This window comes from Notamacropus eugenii, chromosome 4 (assembly GCF_028372415.1).
Source record: "Notamacropus eugenii isolate mMacEug1 chromosome 4, mMacEug1.pri_v2, whole genome shotgun sequence".
Lineage (NCBI taxonomy): Eukaryota > Metazoa > Chordata > Mammalia > Diprotodontia > Macropodidae > Notamacropus > Notamacropus eugenii.
Window position 1 is genome coordinate 440,994,809 of NC_092875.1, and position 24,883 is coordinate 441,019,691.

Genomic DNA, 24,883 nt, shown 5'->3' on the forward strand with positions numbered 1-24,883 from the left:
TCACACAGACAAGGCCTTAGTTAAGACTCTCTACTTCCCAAAGCTACTTGAAAAATCACTTTTCTATATTCTTAAAATTAGCATGAGTTTTTAATTTGACAGATTATTAATAGGCACTTAATTCTTCCTAAGCATAAAGTAGAACCTAAAAGTAGCATTCTCCTTTAGAGAAGGATTTGAAAGCACTCTTAGCAACAGAATCTCAAAGCTGCACGAGTTTTTAAAAATACTTCACACACAGTAGGTGTTTATTATATTGCACTGTATAATGTCTACTGTACTTCTTTGTAAGGTGTATCATTCACAGGCTTATGTTAACACCCACAAGCTTACCAGTATGTTCTTTGTTAATAAGGAGATTCAATGAACAAGAAGTCCAGAGAAGAAAGATAAGCCTCCAGTAAGAGATGTTGACGTTTAAAGAGGTTTCTACAGACACTAGCACGCAGCACCTCTCTGAGATTTGTAAGGCAATCTGGAACAACCTGCTTACAGCCTGCTTTTGTTTGTAAAGTTTACAGGGGCTGATTAAACAAAAAAGTAAAACAAACGGACCTAATGAAATCTGTGAGTGATACTCTATTTTATTTCACATTATTATCTTGTAGACAACCAGGTCTATTTCTGCTACTGCAAAAAGTTCACAGAAGATCTTGAACTTCTACACATTAGATATAATGAACAGTGAAGAAGTCTTTGTATAAAGTATTAACAACCACGGTTGCTTGCTTACTACTGTATTTTTTGCCTGTCCTTTAGTAGAAAAAATGATTTACCATTGAGTTAATGGACTCGAGTGCAAAAAAAATTGTTTTTAAAAGCAAACCTAGATTCCAATTCTGTATACTGAGATTTTCAGAGTTTTATTTATACTACTAGCTAGATAAAAAGCATACATATTGTGTCTGTTGTACAGTCAATACAATTGCAACTTTTTCTACGTAAATTCTCTATACAAAGTCATTGCCAACTGATATGGTCATTGATGGCGTAGGGCTTAGAATAACCAAAAGGTATAAAAAACAAGTTTGCAGTCTTGCCCCAAGATACAAAAACTGAATTTCAAACAATGTCATAACATACATGATTTAAACTGTATACGAAAAATCACACATCAAATCAAGTACAAAAATAGTTAAGCTACCCATTATGAACAATTGTAATGTTTCATTATTCTGCACAGTATTTAGCACAGATTTTAGCAGTTTCCAAAATACTTTCATTATTTAGTTTAAGCATCATCAGCTTTGCAGAACAGTGTGACATTTAAGTGGAGTGATAATACTCCTTTTAGTGTTTTAAAAATACAAAAGTTTTCCCTATGAATTAATGAAGGAAAGCAATTCCTATCCCAGGCTTTGTAGTAACCAGACCCAATGCCCCCAAATTGAGGAAGAATATAGCTATTATTCTTCAGCAGGGCAGAGAAATACCTCTTGTTAATCACAGTTATCAGACAGAGAGCAAAATGGAATTTAAAACAAGTTTTTGTCTAGCAATAAGAACTTTTCAAATATGTACATACGTATTAGCCTTGGCAAATGTAAAATTGAAGCTGCAAGCTACAATATGAATTAAAACTTTGTCTCATTCGAGTTTTAAGGAAATAATTTTGGGAAGAGGTTACATTGAAATTTTTGTGACTAAAACTCCTTAAATGCAGAGTCAAGTTGCTCTTAATAATATTAACTCACCCACATGGCACAGTATTTTTGATTAAGATATATGCTCAATAGTAACCACTCACATACAGAATGAGATAGAGGTGAATTATCTTTGAGAACTTTCTCTGCATTTAAACGTTAGCAATGTTGAATTTATTCTGTAGAATAACATCTATAGATTATGTATATAGGTTTTGCACACAAAAGGCTCTAGAATATGTGCTAAAGGTTACATTTTCCAGCACTGGAATGATTCCTTCATATATAGCTAGTGAGGGCTTCATCTGGATTGTTTTCCCCTAATTCAAGCTCTGAGTCATGCCTCATACCTGAACGAGTTTCTAAATGGGGGAAAATTTTTAAAATCCAGTTTCTGTCTGCTAGGAGCAAGGCAGCAAACACATTTTCCAACCTTTTATGAAAAGATTAAGCAGAACAAAAGTAAAATATATCTTCAGGTTATAAACAGGATTGTATTTTACAGTCCACCATCCTGACAAACAGCCACAACAGAGACTTCAGTCTAATGGTTGTGGGTCTGCAATAGGCATGGTATGGAGTACTTCATCTAGGAGTTGGAGGGCGCGGTGTAAATGAATCTCAATCCAGCAAGGTGTTTCTTTGATGCTTTGCCTTGGGTAGTCAGGGCCCCAGCCTTTTACAAAACTCATCCTGAGTATGCATAATCGGCGTAGGTCATCCACACCAATCCCAGCAGCTGCTGATAGACCTAACAGGAGAGAAGAGAGTATGTCAGACAGACATGTTAACATCCCCCCTCCTCCCCACATTGCAAGTTAAATAAAATGACCAGTTTTTCTTCAGTTTCTCCTCAGCATACAATCTCTTTGCCAAAGTGCTAAGAAACAACTGGAGACCTTGACTTGACAAAAAGGGTCTGAAAACACTTTGGGCTGAGGTGGTTTGCTGCTCACAAGTGTGTCTACCAATATAAAATATCAAATGACCACAACCTAGAAACACTCCACCTAACTTTGTCTTTAGAAGTGGAGGTAAAGGGATTAAGAGACAACTCACATTTAGGCCATAATAGTACATAAATAATGGGTTGGTTATGAGAACCTTAGTGCCTACATCTACCCTAACATAGACTAGTTTGAAATAAAATATGGGGGGAAAAGAGATTGTTTCTATCTCTGATTCCACTAGGAATTCTTTGACCTGAGATAACTGCAGTGCCTCCATTTCCCAGTAAACAAAGTACAGAAAGTGTTACTGTGTTATTTAATGGTGGTGTTGGGATGAGAATGAGGATGTTGGTAACACTTTTGAGATCTCTGGTGAAAATATTTTATGTCATCAACAATTACATTGATGGTTTTGATGCCTGAGGAATTAAAAAAAGCCAAGCTGTCATCATTAAATATTAAATGCTAGCTAATTATTCTACATCTCATTTTCCAGTCAGAACATATATAATCAATCTGAACCCATCAATATAACAATGAAACTAATGGGAAGAATTTGCATGTACTGTAGAGAAACCTGCAGGGCCACTGCAGTTTTCTTAGCCAGTGTGATTTGCTTACCACACTGAAGAGGTTAAGAACAGGGGTTGAATGAATCACTAGTTATGCCTTCAGACGTGGAAGATGGTGCCACGTGTTTCCATCATAAAAGTCTATAGTCAGCAGTTTAACTCTGCAGTAAAAAATTCCCCATCAGTGTGAAACCTGGCACACAGTTCAATTTTACCCTAAAATTAAAAAAAAGTTCTACACGTTATCAAATACCACCCTCACTCAGTTTCATCTCCATGCTTAGAATAACTTAACAATGAAAAAGCCCTGAGAGGTGCCTGATTCTGAAATCAGGTTCCACTTTCCTGCTAAAGTAAAAAACAGCAGCCCACCCTGATAGAGCCTCTGGCCTGGTTTGGCAGGAAGGAGGGAATAAAAAAGGGTCAACATGATAGCACAGTAACCTTTACCACTTTGACCCCACTCTTCTCTTGAAATTAAGGAAAAATTCAGATACCATCTAAGAAATTTGTAAGCAAATTCATGTCACTTTCCTTAAGTACTATAATCCCAATAAGAAAGGTACTCATAACTTAAAGTAATGTACAGGCTGAGTTTATGAGGACAAAATACTAAGCATTAGCCTTTTTTTTTTTTTTAAAGGACAAATCAAAAGGATACTTACTGATAGCAGGGGCTATTCCACCTACTGATCCTGGTCCAGGGATATTTCCTGCTACTGCTGCGGCCTGAGCAGCTGCTGCAGCTTGTGCAGTGGCAGCTTGTTGTTGCATCTGACGATGGCACTGGCGTAAATCAAATACCTTTTTAAAAAAAGTATAAATTTTGCATTATTGAAAATAGCAAGAAAAGGTATTATAGATCAAACCTAGTACATCCTTATTATACACACCTTAAATGTGTAGCCCTAATTGTTTGGAACATAATATGTAGAGGCTATATTTAGTCTTTTATCTTGAAAAACTGGTAAAAATTTGCTTAGGAAAGGTGGTGGCCCTTAATTCTTCCACGCGTGCGTGCATACATGTGTGCATGTGTGCGTGTGTTTTCCACTTCTGAGTTAGCTCTGATTGCTTTATCTATTTCCTCCTGGGTGTGATTACGCTAAGAGGAGTAGAGGGTGAGAAGGGGGGGTGGTCTCTCCCCTTTTGCTCTTCATTCCTCTTGCCAGCCAGCATTAGAATATATACTCAGGAAGACCAGTAAAAATGGCAGAGTAAGAAGCAGCAGTCTAGCCCAGTTTTCCCCACAACTATTCTCACGAACACAAGCACCAACCCAAGAAAGTTGTGATCAGGAAAATGAAGGAGAAACCATATTGGCCATTTTTTCTAGTCTAAGATCATAAAGGCAGCTGACCAGAGGAAGAATTGTAGAACAGGCCTGTAGCTCTGTCACTGATTCAAGGAAGGACTGTCTCTGACCACCTTCTGAGGTCCAGAGCAGGGAGAAGCCAGCAGTGCTAGACCTCTGACCTCCAAGCAGGTGTGGAGATTCAAGCCCCTAGGTATTAGAAAGACTAGACCTACAGTTCTATTTGTCTGGACTTGAAAAGGCTTCTAAGCTAGATAACCAGGGCTTTGGCCAGTAACCGTCCACTGAAGTTCCACCCAAAGGCAAGCCTGCAGTTGTGTTGCCTTGAACCGAACAGAAATTGAGAGTCTATAAAGTCCAGATGGGCAGGGACCAAGAGAATGCCCTAAATCAGACCACTTAGGGACCAGTGAAAGTTTACAGCTCCCTCGCTCAAGGTGTCCTTGGGATCTTTAAAAAAGACAGCAATCAATACAAAGAGAAAGAACATAGTGGCCAGCCTCTAAGCAATACAAACAAGGACCACAAAAAGTAATGGCATTTCCTCCAGAAGTTATTGACCCTAACACAAAGTCCCAATCTGAGATGTACTGGAATATGAAAAAAAAATTCCCAAAATAATGCATTATTATATAATTCCAGGGACATCCAAGGCACCTATGTGCAAAGTGGAAAAAAATACAACAAAAAACCCCAGCTTAGCCAAAAGGCAAATTCAAAGTCCTAGAAGAAATGAATTCTATGGAATAAAGACTCAGAAGCAGAACTCACAGCTTAGTACAAGAAGCAGTGTGCACCAGGCAAATCAAACCACCACCCCCACCTTCACCAGCATCTCCCTCAGACTCTCATGGCGACAAACCCAGGAACCTGAACCCAAGAGATCTGAGCACAGCAGGGCTCCCAGCTCAGTGACCTCTGCCATCATCCCGGGAAGCAACCCCTGTGGAGAGGCAGCCTGGCAACTGCTCCGCCAGGGCCTGTAGCAATGGCTACTGAAGTCGAATAGTTCAACATCAGTAATTGCTATGATTTTATCAGTGGAAATGATATTAAAAATGATACTTTGCTGTTGTACCCTGAGGACCGTGGGACCTTTCCATCTGACACCTACGTGTTGTCTCCCCTATCAGCACATAAGCCCCTTAAGAGCAGGCACTACCTTAACTTTTCTACTTGTATCCTCACAGTTTAGCACGGTGCTTGCACACGCTAAGTGCTCGATAAATGCTTTGTTCATTCATTTAATCAGGAGTACAAAATCTTACCCAAGTAAAAGATGCCTTGAAATTTAGAAGAGACCAAACAGAACACAAGGATTCAATAGGAAATATGAAAGTGAAAAGTTTAATAAAAGAAGGAAATATAAGATACCTCATCAAAAATAACTGGCCTAGAAAACAGATCAAGGAGAAAGATTATTAAAACAGACCCCTGAGTTATATGAAAGCCATGACCAAAAACAAACAACAAAAAAGAAACCCTTCGATATTACATTCCAAATGATGGACAAAACTGCCTAGATCTAGTAGAACAAGAAAACAAAGACAGAAAGGATCCAACAACCAAAACAATAATCCACATAATTCTCCAGTACTGACAGTGAAGAATCCGACCTACGTGTTGACAGAAGGGAAGTGGAGAAACTATGCAGAACAAGACACATTTCTGGACACAGGCAACAATGAAATTTGTTTTTATTAATTCTGCATATCTGTCACAAAGACTGTGTTTTTTCTTTTTTCCTCCCTGCCACGGGGAAAGAAAACGTTTGATAAGATTATAAAAAATGAAATTTTAAAAAAAATTCACTGACAATTTTCTGAAAAAAAAAAAAATCCCAAAATGAAAACTCACAAGAATATTAGAACCAAATCCAGAGATTCCAGGTCAAAGAAAAAATACTGCAAACAGTCAGAAAGAATTCAATCAGTCAACAAGCATCTATTAAGCACTTACTATGAGCCAGGCACTATGAAAGCACTGAGAATATGAATGAGCAAAAAGTTAGTCCGACATCACAGAACTTACATTTTATTGCAAAAAGACAAAATATAAAAGGAAGATAAAGGGATCGGGAAGGAAGAGGAGTCAGGGAGTCAGGAACAAAGCCCAGGAAGGAATTAAGAAATAAATATGGCTGGCTGTGAGGGTCAGAGATCTTTCAGAATAAGAAGTCAAGATCAGAGGAGGAACATGACGGGAACACGCAGCCAGGAGAATGCAGAGAACACTTGAGAACACTAGAGAACACAAGATGGCAACTATACGAGTACAACTACCAAGCACTGTTTACAAAAATAAAGACAGATCAAAATGATCAGAGAAATATTCACTGCTTGTTAGTAGACCAAAGGGTGAAGAGAAAAAGCATTTACACCTGACCTGCACAATGTGGCAGCAGGAAGGCGCCAAAATTAAAACAGGCTAAACTTCTTCAAGGGTGCAGATAGGTTTTTAGCGGCTGCTCACTTTCCAAGTAAAGGTATAATTAATGATTAAACTATTTTGCAAATAAACTGTATTTTTAAAAAGGGAAATTTCAATTAATATCAATTAATTACACTTAATACTCAAGATTTTTATTTATCATGAAACCACATTAGTTTAAAAATTTTGCTTTAGTGGTACAAGTTTTAATATATTTTTCAGGTTTTCTTACTGTTTACATTTAGTTAATGGTACACTTCTTGTCAGCAATCAGTTTATCACATACTCCAAAATCATGTTTGAAATAGATTTCTTTAGAAATCTGAAAACTAACGTTAGTAGCCACCTCATTCTCTGAGTTTACTTTCTTGAAAAACCATTGTTCCCCACTGAGATTTTTCAACAATTTTGGACTCTTTAAGTTGTTTTTCATTGGTGTTCAATTTGCTTAAGTCCACTCTGGATTAAACACTCTATGCTCTGATTCAATTTTCTATTTCTCTTTATCACTCACTTTACAGAGTCACCCTAAAAACTCTAATGTTAGAACCGAAAAAATCTCCACAACAACTGCTCACATACAAATACTGAACCGAGTGTCTGACCTTGGAGAGAACACCAGATCCTCACTGGTGAGTGGCTGCACTCACTTCGTCCCTGTTCAAAGCCAGTAACAACCAAAAACAGAGCAAAAAGATACGACTCTTAACTCCTTTCAAACTAAAGACAAATTGATGATGGTCATGTGACACACAGGACAGTGTATACAGTGGCAACCCACCTGCTAAGTTACATCTTATTTTCTTTTACATCCTCTTCATTTTTCATGGGCCACCTGAAATGCTTTAGCAGGCTGCAAGTGGCCCACAGACCTGATATTGTGCAAGCCTGATTTACACAGTGCCTGCTACACACCAGGAGCTACTCTAAGTGCTTTACAAATATTATCTCACTTAATGAGTTAATAGACCATGCAAATATAATAAAAACATCAAAATTATTACCTAAACTAATTACTCGATGCCATGCCAAACCACAGGATTACTTTACAGAACTAGAAAAAATAATAAGGAAATTCATCTGAAGGAACAAAAAGTCAAGAATCTTAGGAAATAATGGGAAAAAGTAAGAAGGAAGTGGCCCTAGCAGTACCAGATTTCAAACTATTATTACAAAACAGTTATCACCAAAATGATTTGGAACTGTTTAAAAGATAAGAAAAGTTCATCAATGGAACTGATCAGATACAGAACATACTGAAGCAAACAAGTCAGATAAATTCAGACCCCAACTGCTAGGATAAAACCGCTGAAAAAACTAGACAGAAGTCTAGTAGAAATTAGGTTTAGACTAACATCTATCACCATACACCAAGGTAAACACCAAATGAATACCTGACCTGGATACAAAAGGTCATATATCATAACGAATAGAGGTACAAGGAAGAAATTATTGGAGACCTATGGATAGAGGAATAAATAGTTTATGACCGAACAAGGCATAGAAAGGATCACAAAAGATAAAATGGATGTTTTGGATTACATGAAATTCTTAAATTTTTACACAAACAAAACCAAATTCAGCTAAAATTAGAAGGAAAAATTGTCTTTGCAGCAAATTTATCTGCTAAGTGTCTCATTTCCAAGATATATAAGGAACCAATTCAAATCTTTAAGAGTCATTCCCCAACTGATAAAGTCAAAGGATAGGCACAGGCAGTTTTCAAGGGAAGAAATCCAAGCTATTAATATGAAAAAATGTCCCAAATCACTAATAATTCAAGAAAAGAACATTGTATAAAAATATAGCAACTCTTTTTGTAGTACTCAAAGACCTAGAAATTAAGGGGAAAAGGGTATCCACCAAAATGCTGAATAAATAAAATATGACAATTCATGAATATAATGCAATATTGTGCCATAAGAAATCATGAAAGGGATGGTTTCAGTGAAACCTAGGAAGACTATGAAATTATGTGGAATGAAGTAAGTATAGCTCAGAGAATAAGTTATACAATAACAATAACACCCTGAAAACCTCAGAATTCTGATCAAAGCGCTGGTCAGCCACAATTCCAGAGCAGTGCTGACAAAGCTCCTGAAAGAGACGATGGATTCAACACGTAAAGTAATACATATTTTGGATACAGCCACTGTGGGGATTGGTTTTGCTCAACCATGCATATTTTTTACAAATGTTCTAATGGTAGGTGAGGGTGGTTAAGAAGGGGAAGAGAAAACTGATTTGTAGTTCTTAACTAGGGCAAAAATAACATTTGATTTTTTAAGTTAAAAAAAGAAGAAATTTTGCTGTTTTTTCCCCTCTCTTAAAATAATGAAGAGGGATTTATGGTGAGCCATCAGAACTGTGCTGACTAGGCTCCCTTATAACAAACAGCATGCTTTACTAGCCATACGGTTAGGAGTCATGGGACAAAGCAAACGTAATTGGTCCATTGAGTACTAAACCCCTGATCCTACTACTTCTTCACCACTTACTAATAAACAACCAAATAATGTCAGGAATAGTTCTCAACTCAGCAAGCTAACCTTCCCTTTCCTCATCCCAACACATACACACATCATGTGTATATGTATATGCGTGTGTGTATACACAAATAAAAACACATGATATGCTAGCTCATAATTGAAAGACAAGTGTTAGAGGCATAAATTAACCCTGAAAACAAAGGAAAGATTCTTTACTCCTTTTTCCTGGTTTATATAAGTTTAAGAACCCAAATGTTGATGTACACAGACATTCCTTATCCATGATGGGTAAGTACCAAACTGATTAACTTTAGCTACAGTATCAACTATTCAAACCCATCTACTCTACAGCTGATAAATTATTAGGTATGAACCAAAGTAAACTAGAGAAAATACCCTTTCCCATTTGAGTTAATACCTTAGGTCATTCATATATACATAAAATCATTTTCATTTTCCCAAGTGCAAAACCACAGTCCTCCCCATTGTTTACATCTCTGTTCAAGACATATCTTTTTCTAGAAAGCCTTCACTGATAAATGCCAGTGAAATAAAAACCACAAACTTCTATTATGAATTTACATATCAGTTTACTGCGTTATGTTCACTCTAATTCCATTTATATCTCTTGCATACTGAGGTCAAAGGCAAAAAAATTATAATTTTATCATCACAAGAATTTTCACCAGAATTAAATTACAGAACTTCTACAGAGCTAGAATGAAGTATCCAAGACATTAACAGATACCTTCTGCTTATGTGCTTATCAATGGCCTTAATAACTACTAATTTCTTGTTTTCTCCCCAATTAAAATGTGATTTTAGTCAAAATGATGGGCAATACAACTTACTAAATTTCAACAACTAAAATATGCTTCCAAAACTCCTGGAAGAAACCATAAAAATAACATAGATGACTTTACCATGTTGTTAACCACACTTGGTTTCATAGGCTATTGTAAACAATTTCAGTTATGGTTGTTTTAGAGTAAATCTAGTATGATACTGATGGCATATGAAGTATGCACAATGATAAAGCTTGGTGACTGCAGTGTTGATAATCAAATGCAAGAATCTTAGCAGTGTTTTTCTCCTACAAGAGTCATTTCTGAAGTTTTAAAAGACATTAAATTCAAAAGCCTGACAATTCTTCCCAACTACAATGCTGGGGAAAAAAGTGAGTTGTTGTCTGCTGTCAAATTCTGATTCATCCATTATATCATAATGGATTCCATTTGCAAATATTAGAACATATTATTAAAGACATCATTAAAATGCTACCTTCTCTTATTTAGAATTTTTCATTATAATTTAGAACAATTTAGGATAACTAATGTTAAACAGATGCTGGCTTGAGGTCAAAAATACTTCTGTGTAGTTTCAAGCTAATAGGTGACTTCATTTGAACTTCCTTTGTTCAGAAATGTTTCTAGTCAGCTCTGAGATATGGATAAATGTAACCATCTCTGTCACAAGTAAGTGCTTCATAAATATCTCCAATGACTAATATTGTCTTTCTCCCTAGTGTTTGAATTTAATTAGCAATAAATCTTTGACAATACTTTCATAAATCATAACGTGAACACTAAGGAAAAAATCCAATCCTTCAATTAAAAAAAAGAATTTAAAATAAAATGATGTTTGGAAGTGTGAAGGCACTATGTTGGAGATATGAACATAGGATCCAACTGGATTCAAACATTTCTTTACTGCCTACTATGCACAAGGAACTGGGATAGACATCAGAGATTCAATATTAAAAAGATGATAACCTTAAGGAAGTTAAATTCTATCCTTTTCCTTAAGGAAGTTAAATTCTGCTAATGTAGACAAGATATATACATATACAAGTATAATACAAGATATGGGGTGATGCCAGAAAATGTGGAATCCAAAGTACTCTAGGATAGGAAAGAAAGAATACTTTCAGTTTGGGAGGGAGATTTAAAGCCAGACCACTACTACTTAGTGGCATTCTGGTGCCTGTTTTGCAACTCTTATTTCAAGTCTGGTGTTTTTTTCACCACTCCACACCACACCGCCTCCCAAAAAAAAAGTAAGGCCCCAGGTGCTCAAGTATCCAGAAAATTAGTTATGAAAAGAAAGGAATTTGAGGATGGGAAGCAAATTAAGACTTCCTGCCAGTAGATTCTAGGTCATGATACACAGTTATTTGTAGTGTGACAGGAAGCCTTTATTTACGACTGAAGGGATTATACATAATACTTGCTGAATTATGTGGTCTAACAGGTTAAATGAAAAGATTGGTATTAACTAAAAATGAATCAGAGAGGGATCAAGAATGGACTTATAATTTTCACTGATGATACAGAGAACTTGCAAGTAACTCTATCAATGAACATTATCACCTTCTTTGCGATCTATAATCTTCAGGTTGCCTAGCACACTGTGAGTTTAGGTGATTGCTCATGGCCACAGTCAAAGCTCTCGAACCCAGATCCTGCTAGCTTCAAAGCTACCTCTTATCCATTACATTACAATGACTCTCTGGGAAACAATGAGGATTTGTTTGTTTAAATCATTTGGCAATATGGATGCCATTCTCTATACATATACCTTGTGTTCTACTGCGCAAAAATTAACTGATAAAATGCCATGGCCTTAGACTTTGTACACATCCAGGTTCTTTTTTATTTTAGCTAATAAAAGCTAAAGAATGTGCTGAATACATGCTTGATGAAGTACAGGGATTTTCTGCCAGTTTCAAAAAAGCCTACTAAACAAGATGGAATAGTGCTCTCCTTACATTGTGCATTTATAATGAATGCTTCATAAAATCTGCTAACTGCTAACAAGAAAAGCCTGGGGTCACTGTAAAAATGGTCATCTAAAGTGCTAATCAGATATCTCTCTGTTTGTCTTTACACAAATTGCCCCACTCCAGATACTCAAGTATGGTACCTTTGCCAAAACATTGAATAAAACTTTTTCTTCTATGGCAACTCAATAGCAGTTCATACCAATTAATATATAAAATATGTTTTATATATGTATATATATACATATATATCAAATATCTACAACTTAATCACTTCAGAAATGGTCCATCATTAACTAAACCCACAAATTTTAATGGAATGGTAGCTTATAATGAGACCCCTGAGAATGTGGTTTATAAGGACTATCATTTCTACACAAGAATTGTTTGACTGAGGTAATATGGCATCCCAAGTAACTTTCCAAGAACTATAGGAAAATCCTCAGTCACTGTTAATATACATTAAAACACATCACTAAATTCACAAGCAAGAGAGGGCAAAGATAATATGCTAAAAAAAAATACAAATTACTAAATTACCACTCCTTCATGTGGAATGCATATTATAAATTTCAATTAGGTTGTAATATGCAAAAATGAGCGAAAATAAGGTAATTTACAATAGGCTTAAATTACATAATAATGCATCAAATATAAAATTATTTTAACACACCCAGATGCTGAAGACATATTGAAGATTTCTTACATTTTTGAGCCTTTGGTTTGAAAACTTACTAATTTTAGCCTGGATTCCCATTACTTGTAATATACTAAAAATGTGCAAAGGAAGAAATTTTTAACTTCTTTTGTTCAGTGAGGACTACATATAAGTGTCTTTATTTTTGCAAATTCCAAATGAGTTATAACTTGAATTTATGAGGTTCTGATGCATTAAAATACTTTTATGATGAACAAGAGATTTCATGTTACTCTGAAGCAAAAATTTTATAACAGACCCTCTAATAAAAGAGTCTGCTACCTAGGGTCTGCTAACTGAAAAAAAAAAAACCAATCACTAAATAATTAGTTCACGGTTGCTTCTACAAAATTCTAAGAGTTAGTTCTCAGAATGCTAAGCAAAATTTTCAAATAATTCCACACTTATTACAAGTAAGCACAAAAAACATTTCATCTTCCATTTACCCCAAATTCTTGTAAATGGTAATATTTTAGAAAGAACAAATTTAAAACACCAACCTTTATATATGCACTTGGATAAATCTTATGAACAGCATCTCCTGGTGCTCGTCCAGCTTCTCGGTCTAAGTAGTAACTCTGCACAAACACTGCATGATCACTGAGGCACCTAACCCAAACATCACCTTCACCTTTACATTCCAATTGCACACCCTTGCCTATGTGCAACCTTAAAAGAGGAAAAAGAAAATTAAATTTTAATGTATTTGCACATTTTACCAAAATTTGTTCTAAAACATTTTAATGCTTCTTTCATCTTATCCCTGGGAAACTATAATCTCTTATATTAACAAACAACAAATACTTGAGATAAAGATTTTTTTTTTCTTTTTATTTCCTCATTCAGAATTAAACCCCAGTAGGTTATACAGCTAGCCTTTGAAGGACATTATTGACCTTGCCCAAAAATTTACCTCACCTATGCCATCTTACCTAGGTAGAAATGTTACCCCCTCAACTAGAAAAACTTTACAAAGAGAATCCAATCTAGGTGAATTCTAGCCCATAGTGTTCTACTCAGGCTGGGTGGTGGGGTAGTCCTTTGTCTAGACTACCAAGGTTGGGGGTGGTCTAGGAGTAGGAGTAACATAATTAAAGTCACTTCACCCAGCCCCTCATTAGAATAGGTCCACTTCATTATAATATTCATTCTCTCATTGTTAACCAATCACAGAGATCTCCAGGAAACCAGGTCTTTGCTTTGGAGAGAAGGCCAAATGACCATCCTTTTATTAATTATTCAATAGTCATAATTCAGAAAATGATTAATTACCCATAAATAATGTCTTTTCATACATCACATCCCAAATTAAACTACAGAATTTCAAATGATTTAGCCACTTAACGACAGAACTAAAATTGTAGAAATATATATGTATGTATGCTTTAGAAAAAACAAGAACAAATCTTCCTCTGCCCATATAGTCACATTCATTTTTGCCACATTACCTTGCTCTCTCAATGGCTTCAGTTCTGTGAACGTTGGAAAGCTGACCCAAGCAAAAGCGGTCTCCTCCAGATGGGTCCACATATCCATCAACCGTAACAATTGGGCAGCTTGAAGGAACTTTAAATGTCTCTCCTACCTGAACATCCATTTCAAAGTAAGCAATTGAACACCAATATTCAGGAGCTGTAGGATAAAGCAAATGGAAGAAAAGAAATTGTGAGCATGAACAAAGAGATTTTGGAAAGATTTCTACATCCATTAAGTAGTAATAGCTAAAACTCTTCCTGAGAGCTTCTGTATCACTATAAAATCCATTCAAAGCAATGAATATTAGCAGTATACAAAAAAGCAGGTATTTTTAGCTTTTGAAATTATAAAGAAAAAAATGTTTTTTAAGTTTTTAGACAAGCATGGTTTTGTAAAACTATTCATTATCCACTGTGTACAGTGCACCATACCTATTGTTCTAATAAGTTATGAAGAATGGAGAAGATGCAAGTCCCTATATCTAGGTGTTAAGTGAACTAATAGCTAACATGCTGAATGCAAAATGTACGCTGGCCAAAAAGACTATTTTATGGAGAACGCTCATGGGACAGGAGATCACATGGTGGTCAGAAGAAGTGATACAAGGACACTCTCAAGGTCTCTCTCAAGAACTTTGGACTTGATTGTGGGACTGGCACAGGATCGCTCAGCATGGCATGCCCACATCAAAAAGGGTGCTGTGCTCTATGAGCAAAGCAGAATTGAGACATCACAAAGTAAATGTAGGATGTACAAAATTGGACTATCTGTGCCGAATCTGTGGTAGAGCATTCCGAGGTCATGTTGGTCTGATCAGCCACAGTTGGACAAACTGAAACTTGAGTTTATCATGGTGATGTCATTTTGGTCCTCTCTGAGAACAAAGGACAACAACCAACCGGCCAAGCTAACATGCCTAAAATGAAAGGGAGTTAAAGAAATTATTTTTCCATAATGATGCCAAATGATTATATGAGAGTGCTTTCAACCCTTTTTTAGGAGGCCCTGAAAATATTTCTTATTCTAAACTAAACTTAAGCATTTGTGGAGGGAATTCTGATTTTTATAATAATCACTATAATGTGTGTAATGAATATACAAAAAGATTAGACTTCTCAGACCTGCTGCTCTTGTGAGAGAGCTCACAATGCAGCTTGAAATGATCAAACCTTGACAACGCTCAGAATCACTGGCATCCTTGCGCCTACATACCTGAAATGAAGGGAATTAAAGATTGTACAACCTATTTCCATCACAGAAACTGGAACTATGACCCACCAAGTAACGACCCCCAAGAACTCAAGTAATATTGCTCCCCCAGGACTCTGTCTTCCATTTGTAGATTTGTCACGGCAAATCACTCTGGCCCTGGGACCGATTATTTGTAATCCACCTTCTCTCTTCCTTTCCTATTTGTGATTCATTTGTGATCTGTCTTCACTTAAGCAAAGTGGAATTCTGATTGGGAGAATTCTCAGTTTGCAAATCTGTTCCTCATAATGAAACTAATTAATGAAATGGCTACCTAATTACTAGCACTTTGTCTATGGCCTGCTGTTTCGTCATTCTCAGCCTAGAGACTGGCTCAGTAAAATCCTGTTAACATATTCCAAAATTTGAACCTGTCATTAAGGTGCAGAAAATCACAGGGTAGAAATTCAAAATTCTTGTTCCGAGATGGCTTTCCTATCCCTCATTTGATAGTCACATGGGATATCATAATCATCCTCCACCTCAACACTGAATCAAAACTACTAAAAACTTCTAAAACTATAGATGACCTATCCTTCTTCCTTGCCTCCAGTCAGGACTAATGTATGAAAAACTGGCATTTTTAAAAATAGTGTGTGGATCAGCAACAGTGTTGGGAGATCCTGAAGGTTACTTTATGGTTAAATGCAAAGTTATGGATAGCGTGGTCATGTTTTTATTGGGCTTTGCTAGTTAACCTCAGTTAACTGAAAAATCTGTTAACTGTTAGAAGAAATGGGATGACTGATAGGAGGAAAAAGACTTGGAGAAGTCTGGTCAAATTCTTTCCCAATTTTTAGTCAAGATCAGCAGTCTCAAGAACTACTTTGAATGATCTTGGAACAATTTCACTGAGCAGTCCACTTCATCATAACTGTTGAAAAATCCTTCCTCATACTGAGCTGAAATCTCCCTCTGTAATATGTGCTTAGGTATGCTCTGGACTCCAAGAGAGCAAGACTAATTCTTCTATCCAATAGATACTACATACTCCTACAGCTACAGGAGCAATGGGATTTGTAATAAGAGAACCTAGATTTGGAAACGAACAATGTTGCTTCTTGGCCATGTGATCTTAGAGAAATGGCCTAATTTCTCTATGCCATGTTTCCTTTTTTGGAGGGGACTGAACTACAAGGAACTGGGGTTCTTTCTGGCTCTGGCATTCTATTACCAAGTATTAAGTCTTCCCTTATCCAGAACAAAGACTCTCACGCTAATACCACTTGTGCTTAAGTTGTTTCAACCAATGCATCCTCATCATCCTCCTCTGGGGGCACTCAGATTCAAAAAGATTCTCCTTGAAATGTAAAGCCTATGACTGATCATATTCCAGATGTAGTCTATCTAGGGAAGAAGACAGAAGTACCATTCTCCCTATTCTTGAATATCATCTTCTATTAGCCTGTTAACAGGCAGCTTTTTAATAGCAATTTCCTGCTACTGACATACTGAGCTTAAAACTAAACCCCCAAAGCCTCAAATGAACTTTTAAGTCATTTCTACAGCTGATTTTCCCCCCTAATGTGAGGTTTTTTTGCAGGAAGGAATAAATTTCATTCTTTTGCCAAAACGGAGTAGCCATTTCTCAGAAAAATGTGATACCTATAGGTTAAATATCATTGTTTAACAAACTTCAAGGGAATGGACTAGAATGCTATCTATTGAACATTGCTTATAATAAGCAGGTCTCAGTAATCTATTGCTTTTAAAGAGCTTTTCAGTTTGTCAGGATTTGCAATTTAAGTAATAATACAATTCAATTCAATTCAAATATTTACCATGTGGAAAATACTGAAAATACAAAGACAAAAACAAAACAGTGCCTGCCCTCAATGAGTTTAGGTTCTACAGAGAAACTACAACCTGAAAAAATTTTTTAACGAATATAAAGTATATAAAATAGTACAAAATAATTTCAAGAGAGTAGTAATAACTGAAGGACAATCAGGAGAAGGAAAAGTCAAGTGGCACCTGATAAGCCTTGAAGGAAGATAAGGACTTTAAAAGGAAGAAGGGAAGGGAATACATTCTGGGGCAATTTGCCCAGATGATACCTGAGCTGAGTCTTGATAAAGGTTGGAGAGAGCAAGACGACAGATGTGAAGAGGAAGAGTGTTCTAGGGATAAAATAGGGGGTAGAGAGACTGGAATAGCATGTGCAAGGAACACAAGAAGGCTAGGGTTTGCTAGATCATAAGGTAGAGAGAGGGAGGGAGAGAGGAAGAGGAAAGGAGGGAGAGAATACATCTTTATGTGTGTGACTGTGCATTCTCCACCCTAGAACTGAGGAGGGAACAGAACAGAGCACAGAGACTAGGATCCCAAAACCACAATTTACCACTTTGCCCCAAAAAGAAAGAATGCTGGAAAACACAGGGTCAAAAAGCTACTGTTCAGCAGGATTGTTAGTTGTCTTACTCCAGTCCTAAAAAAGAGCTTACTGCCAAGCATTCCCACCCTCCAGTCCTTCACTGAGTGACAATAACTCCAGCAAATGCAGAGATAACAGAAGACTGGGGGTGGGTGGATGGGGAATGGAATATATGGTCAAGGTATGACATCTTTCCCAGTCTCTCTAGCAGAGGAGATGAAGATATATGCAAGCAGAAGTTAAAACTACAGGTTAAGAGACTACAAGCTAAAATTCCAGAAAAAAAAAAATTATGCAACTGATAAAGAAGGAAAAAAAACCTGGGAGGAGAACAAACAACTTATAACAGAAGATGGAAAATTTTACCCAAGTAGTGGGATAGCCTGTAAAGCAGAACGGAGAAAAGAAAATAAAAAAATTCAATAACAGAAAATATTACAACAAAGTCAAAGGTTAAAAAAAATAGAATAAATGAGAATAAAACTATCCTGAAAAAGAAAAAAATTAGAATAAATGAGAATAAATAAAACTGTCCTGAAAAAGGCTAGGAAAGAAGTTTAAAATCATTGAATTCCCTGAGAACTGTGACAAAACAAAAACCTGAATACCATAAAAGAAGTCTTTCCAGAATTACAAAGCCAATCCACTTGAAGGAAACTCCAAGTTTAAGAAAATCAGAAGTGTTACAGTCAAACTTCAGAACTTCCAAGTCAATGGAAAAAAAAAATATAAGCAGCCCAAAAGACCAAGTAGCAAGGAACTATAGTAAAGATTGCACAGGACTATAAAGCAAATATATATTAATATAAGCACCAAATAATCATAGTAAGGATAACACAAGACTATACAGCAAATATACAGCTTAGAATAAGACATATCTAAATAGAAAAGAAAAAAATCTACAACACCAAGAATAACTTGTCCTTCAATTAGAACTGAGGAAAAAACCCCACAAATAGAATGATGACTTTGAAGGACTCCTGTTGGGTTTAAAAAAACAAGCCACAGTAAAATGCAAATTCAGAAAGTAAGAGAAATCTAAACAAGAAAGCAATTTTGAGAGCTAAAAAGTGATAAATTTTTACATCCTACTAAAAGGAGAAGAGACTGTTATCCTTTCTTAATCTCACCACCTCTCAAGGGTCAGAGGGAACAAAACCAAAAAGTCTGATTGTGTTTTATGTTTTTAACTTAATTTGGTTTTAAGAGAAAAAAAGGAGAGGAAAAAGATATATACTAGGGAAGGATTGAGTAAGAAGAGGGAAGAATTAAGTATGGAGAAAATGGGGGGAAAGGAGTGGTAATCTCATCAATTTTATTCTTAGCTGGTAAAAGTTACTAATATTATGAATGGGGCGTGTATAGGGTAGAAATGTGGAACTGAGTAGCAAGACAGAAGAGATGAGTTCAATAGGGTTTAAGAATTGGGAAAGGCATCACTAAAAGCAAAATGAATCAATAAACATTTATTAAGTGCCTACTATGGAGGCACCAACTGTAGATGGTCTTTTGGGGATATTTAGCTAGAGAGGACCAAAGAGATGAGACAACGGCAAGAGTGGAAGGATGGGGGAGACAATGGCATGTCTGTGAGCAGAAGAGAATGAAGGGGTGTTACAAAAAGAAAAAGCAAAATCAAGACTCAATGACAAGAAGAGGGGGAAGAAAAGAGATTACGTGGTTCATTTCCTTTCTTCCCTCATATTCGTTCTGGTGCAGAGTAGACATAAGACATGCTTTTCTTACATCACAGATTTAGAACTAAAAGGAACCTCAAAAGCCAACTAGTCCAACTCCCGCATTCTACAGATTCCCTTATTCTACAGATAAGGAAACTGAGATGCAGAGAGGTTAAATGACTTCCACAAGATCATAGACATAGTCAGAAGTGGTATTTTAACCATGGTCCTCTGACTCCAGCATTGTCAGTAAGCATCTATTAAGTACTTAGCATATGCCAGGAACAGCACCAAGAGCCAGGGATATAAAGAAAGGGAAAAACGTCCCTAGACTCTAGAATTTCACAGTTAAGGGGGAGATAATATGTAAACAACTAAGAACAAGCAAGACATATACAGGATAAATTGTAGGGAACTGCAGAAGGAAGGCATTGGAATGAAAGAGGATCAGGGACACAGCAGTTAAGATTTTAGATGAGACTTGAAGGAAGCCAGAAGGTGCAGATAAGGGAGAAAATTCCAGGCATAGAGGACAGTCTAAGTGCACAGAGTTAAGATGGAAGTGTCTTGTTTGAGGAACAGCAGGGATGTCAGGAACATTGGATCACAGTGTATGTGGAGGAAAGTTAAGCATAAGAAGATCAGAAAGTTGACTAAGTTAGGAACTAACTTATGCAGGCATCTGAACATTAAAGGATCCTGATAGTTACATGGATGATGGACTAGAAACTGAAGCAGAAAGAGTAATAAGTCCATGCTAAAGGGGATGAGGGCCTGCATGAGGACGATGGCAGTGTCAAAGGAGAAAAGGAGGTATGTATATACAAGAGATGCTGGAAAGGTAGATGAGGCAACAGATCTGATATGGAGGTTGAGGAGAGATAAGGGTAAGGAATAATGGGTTACAGTCTAGGTTATAAGCCTGAATGACTGGAGAATGGTGATGGCCTCAATAAGAAAAATAATGGGTTTTGTTTTGAACATATTGAGTCTGACATGTCTACAAGACATCTAATTCAAGAGAGAAGGTAGAGTTGGATAAACAGATACGAAAATCGTATGCACAGGGATAACTGAATCCATTAGAGGTACTAAAATCATCTAACAAAATAGGAGGAAGAAGAGGGCCTAGGATAGAGCTTTGAAGTATATCCATGGTTAGTTGTCATGACCTAGATGCAGAACCAGCAAAGGATATAGAAAAGGGACAGTCAGACAGGCAGGAGGACAACCAAGAGAAAGCAATGTTGCAAAAACCTAGAGAAGTGTAAAGCAGATGAGAATTGAGAAAAGGCCATTAGCCATTAATTGCAATATCAATTAGCCAACTGTTGGTAGCTTTTTTACTATATTATGAAACTACTCTGGAGGAAAAAAAAATAGACCAAACAATAAAATTGTAAATGTGAATTTACTCATGGAACAGGAGAGTGGCAGAAAAATCAGGAAAAAAATCCAATAAAATGCTATAAGAAAACTTAAATATGTTTAAAGAGTTAACTAGGGAAACTGTTGTTGTTGTTAAAGAGTTAAATAGGGAAATTACATAATGTTTAAGGGAAACAAAAATAATGAAAACATATATTCCCTCAGAACTCTACCAGACATAGAACCTAGAACTGATTTGCTATGCTTTGATCATATTAAAAGAAGGATGAAAAAGATGTGAAGAGAAATACACTGGAAAGTGGTGGGAAAGAGGAAGAATGAGGAAAATTATATAAATGGAGTATGTAAGTAGAATTCTATACAAGGAAGAAGAGTGAGTACCAGTGGGTAACATTTGAATCACATGGATCAGTCACAGGAGTTAAGAATACATATACATACACATTCAGTTGGGTTCGGAAATACATTTCATCCATCAGGGAAAGAGGAAGAAAGGGAGTTAAGGGAAAGGAGTGTATAGAAGGAATAAGAGAGAGGACAGATCAAGGGAAGGATTAGTTGGGTGAAAAACATTTAAAGGGGATGGGAAATAAAGAGAAGAAAAGTATAAGAGAAAAGAAGGAAACATGCATTCGTTAAGCACTGCCAGGCAGTGTACTAAGCACTTTGCAAATATCACATTACAAATACTCAAACTACAAAGGACCTATAAAGGAAGATGCTATCCAATTCCAGAATTGCAGAGAAAGAATTGATAAACAGAAGTATGCACAGTACAGTTTTAAATACATACATATGCGTATACACACAGGCAGAGAGAGAGAGAGAGAAATAGTGGCCTTCTCTAGTTAGGTCACCAGTGGGGAAGGAGGAAGCCAGTTCAGAAATTAAAATGTAACTGAAATTTTTTTTACTTTAAAAAGCAAAATAAAAAAGCTCACTGAACAAAATAATTCATAGAAAGAGAGAATTGAGTTCAGGGAAATGAATGACTATGAGTTAAACCAAGCAGTTAGTAAACAAAACCAAAAATTTGAAAAAATAGAAGATAATGTGAAACATCTCCTTGGAAAAACAACTGACCTGGAAAATAGATCCAGGAGAAACAATTTAAAAATTATGGGACTACCAGAAAGCTATGATCAAAAAAAGAACCTAGACATTATCTTCCATGAAATTATCAAGGAAAACTGCCTTGATATTCTAGAACCAGAGGGCAAAATAAATATTAAAAGAATCCACCGATCACCTCCTGAAAGAGACCTGAACAGAGAAACTCCTAGGAATATTGTGGCCAAATTTCAGAGTTCCCAGATCAAGGAGAAAATACTGCAAGCAGCTAGAAAGAAACAATTTGAGTATTGTGGAAATACAATCAGGATAACACAAGATCTGGCAGCTTCTATATAAAGGGATCGAAGGGCTTGGAATGGGATATTTCAGAGGTCAAAGGAATTGGGATTGAAACCAAGAATCACCTACCCAGAAAAAGTGAGTATAATATTTCCACAAGGGAATAAATGGTCATTCAATGATATAGAGGATTTTGAAGCATTCATATTGAGGAAAAGACCAGATCTGTATAGAAAATTTGACTTCCCAAGACAAGAATCAAGAGAAGCATGAAAAGGTAAACAGGAAAGAAAAATCATAAAAGACCCTCTAGAGCTGAACTGTTTACATTACGACACGGAAAGAAAATATTTATAACTCCTGAATCTTTTCTCAGTATTTGGGTAGATGAAGAGATTGTACATATACACATACACACACACACAGATAGAGTACAGGGTGTGTTGAATCAGAAGAGATGATACACACACACACACACACACACACACACACACACACACACACACACACACACATAAAAATTAAGGGATGAAGGAGGAAAATACCGGGAAGAGAAAGGGAGAAATGGAACAGGGCAGGCTATAACTCATAAAAGAGATAAGAAAAAGCTTGTTCAATGGAGGAGAAAAGGGAGAAGGGGAGAGGAAAAATGAATCTACTCTCTTCACATGTGGCTGAAGGAGGGAATAACATGCTCACTAAATTTGATATGAAAATTTATATCACACAACAGGAAAGTAGAAGAGGAGGCAACAAGTGGGGTGAGGGGAATGTTAGAAGGGAGGGCAAATGGGAGAAGGGAGTCACTAGAAATAAACACTTTCAAGAGGGGACAACATCAACTGTGGTGGAAAAAATAAGGGGGGACAGAGTAGGACAGAGGGCAATATAATTAGTATTACACAACATGATTATTATGGAAGTCTTTTGCAAAACAACACATTTAGTCTGTACTGAATTGCTTGCCTTCTCAATGGGGCTAGGGAGTAAAGGGGAGGGAGAGAAGTTAGAATTCGAAGTATTAAAAACAAATGTTGAGAATTTTTATTGCATATAATCAGGAAATAAGAAATACAGGGAATGGGGTGTAGAAATTTATCTTGCCCTACATGAAAAGAGAGAAGATGAGGATAATGAGAGGGTGGGGTGTGATAGAAAGGAGGGTACAGTGAGGGAAAGAGTAATCAGAATGCAAGGTATTAGGAAACGGGGGGGTAGGGGAGTGATGGGGAGAAAAACTGGACATGTTACAAAGTGAGGTAAAAGCAATTAGTATTAAAACAACTGACCGAATTAATTACTGAGAATAAATCAATGACATCTTTAGTTTGGTGAAAAGAATTTTACTCTAAATTTCCTAGAGGAAGGTAACTTCGGATAAAATTTGGCACTGATGGAAAAGTTAAGGTTTTAATGGAAATTTGATTTTAAGATTGCTATTTAATCAGGAACTAGAACATGTATAGAAAGGCATGTAAGCCACTTAAGACTTGCCTCAAAAGATGTTCCTTAGCCAAAGTGAAATTATAATCATATTTGAAACTGGTTATTGGAACTTGCCATTTTTAGATGCTATGAGACTATAAAGTGACTGTTCTTCTGAGTCTAACTCCAGGTATGGATAGCAAAAAGGTGGTCTGAGCCTCCAATCCATGATGCTAGTAAGCCGGTGGGATGCTGGTATGAACTGCAAAAGGTGATCTCATGGGAAGGCTGCGAGAGCGGCTGTTCAGTCTGGGCTGAGGTAGGATTCTCCTGACTCCATTTCCCCACTGACACCTGGCAGACTTTAAGCCTGACTGAATGCAAGTGACAATCTAATCTTGCCTGGAACTGACATGAAGTTGGGGAGATATTGTATCCCTGCAATGTTCCTATTCTTGGTGGCAATTTCCTATCGTCAAACAGTTTGCAAGCTTAATACCAGATTTATTAAATTATAGATTATTGGTAGGGGAGCATACAAGGTTAAGTCTAACATTAAGCTACTAAACATAAGACTTTAGACCAACAACATTAAGTTAGGGTCCTTTAATTCTTAGTAATACTGTGGAGATAATTAGGTCAAGAGCTTGGGAAGTTAGCATCATAAATATTATTTGTGTCTCAGTTGGTTAATGTTTAAAAAAAAAAATTTTTTTTGTGGTCCATATTGTAAATGCTTTAAAAAGAAGTATCACCTGACCAAAAGTTTGAATTGTTTTATCTGTTATAAACTGTGTCAAAAATTAAAAATAAAGTTAAAAAAAATTAAAATAAAATGCAGCCTGCAACACTCCTGAGTGGCCCCAATCAGAGTAAAAGCAATTGAAAAATGAAAGAGAAAAGAAGTGAAGGCAACCAATGTAGATGACATCTTGTTTTTTAAAGAAATCTAGTTTGAAAGGGAGGAGGGATATGATATGACAGTTTGAGGGAATGGAAGTGTTAAGCAAAGTCTTCTTAAAGATAAATGAGATCTGGGAATGTTTACATGTAGTAGATTA

At 36.4% G+C, this 24,883-nt stretch overlaps 1 protein-coding gene across 3 annotated transcripts in view; it reads right to left on the reverse strand.

Annotated features, from left to right (window-relative positions):
- Positions 1-564: 564 nt before the first annotated feature.
- The window catches only part of SMAD4 (SMAD family member 4), a 52,535-nt gene continuing 28,216 nt past the window's right edge, over positions 565-24,883 (reverse strand). Inside the window, exons 9-13 of one of the 3 annotated variants that reach the window (XR_011966415.1) lie at positions 14,324-14,507; positions 13,376-13,544; positions 3,831-3,969; positions 3,215-3,326; positions 2,263-2,394 (exon numbers count right to left, since the gene is read on the reverse strand). Coding sequence is in view for 2 of the 3 variants with exons in the window: in XM_072606025.1 (XP_072462126.1) it covers positions 2,183-2,394; positions 3,831-3,969; positions 13,376-13,544; positions 14,324-14,507 (704 nt within the window). In the remaining variant the exon portion in view is untranslated. Of the gene's footprint in view, positions 2,395-3,214; positions 3,382-3,830; positions 3,970-13,375; positions 13,545-14,323; positions 14,508-24,883 lie in introns of those variants that run through there. The other 2 variants (XM_072606025.1, XM_072606026.1) reach the window with 2 other exon arrangements.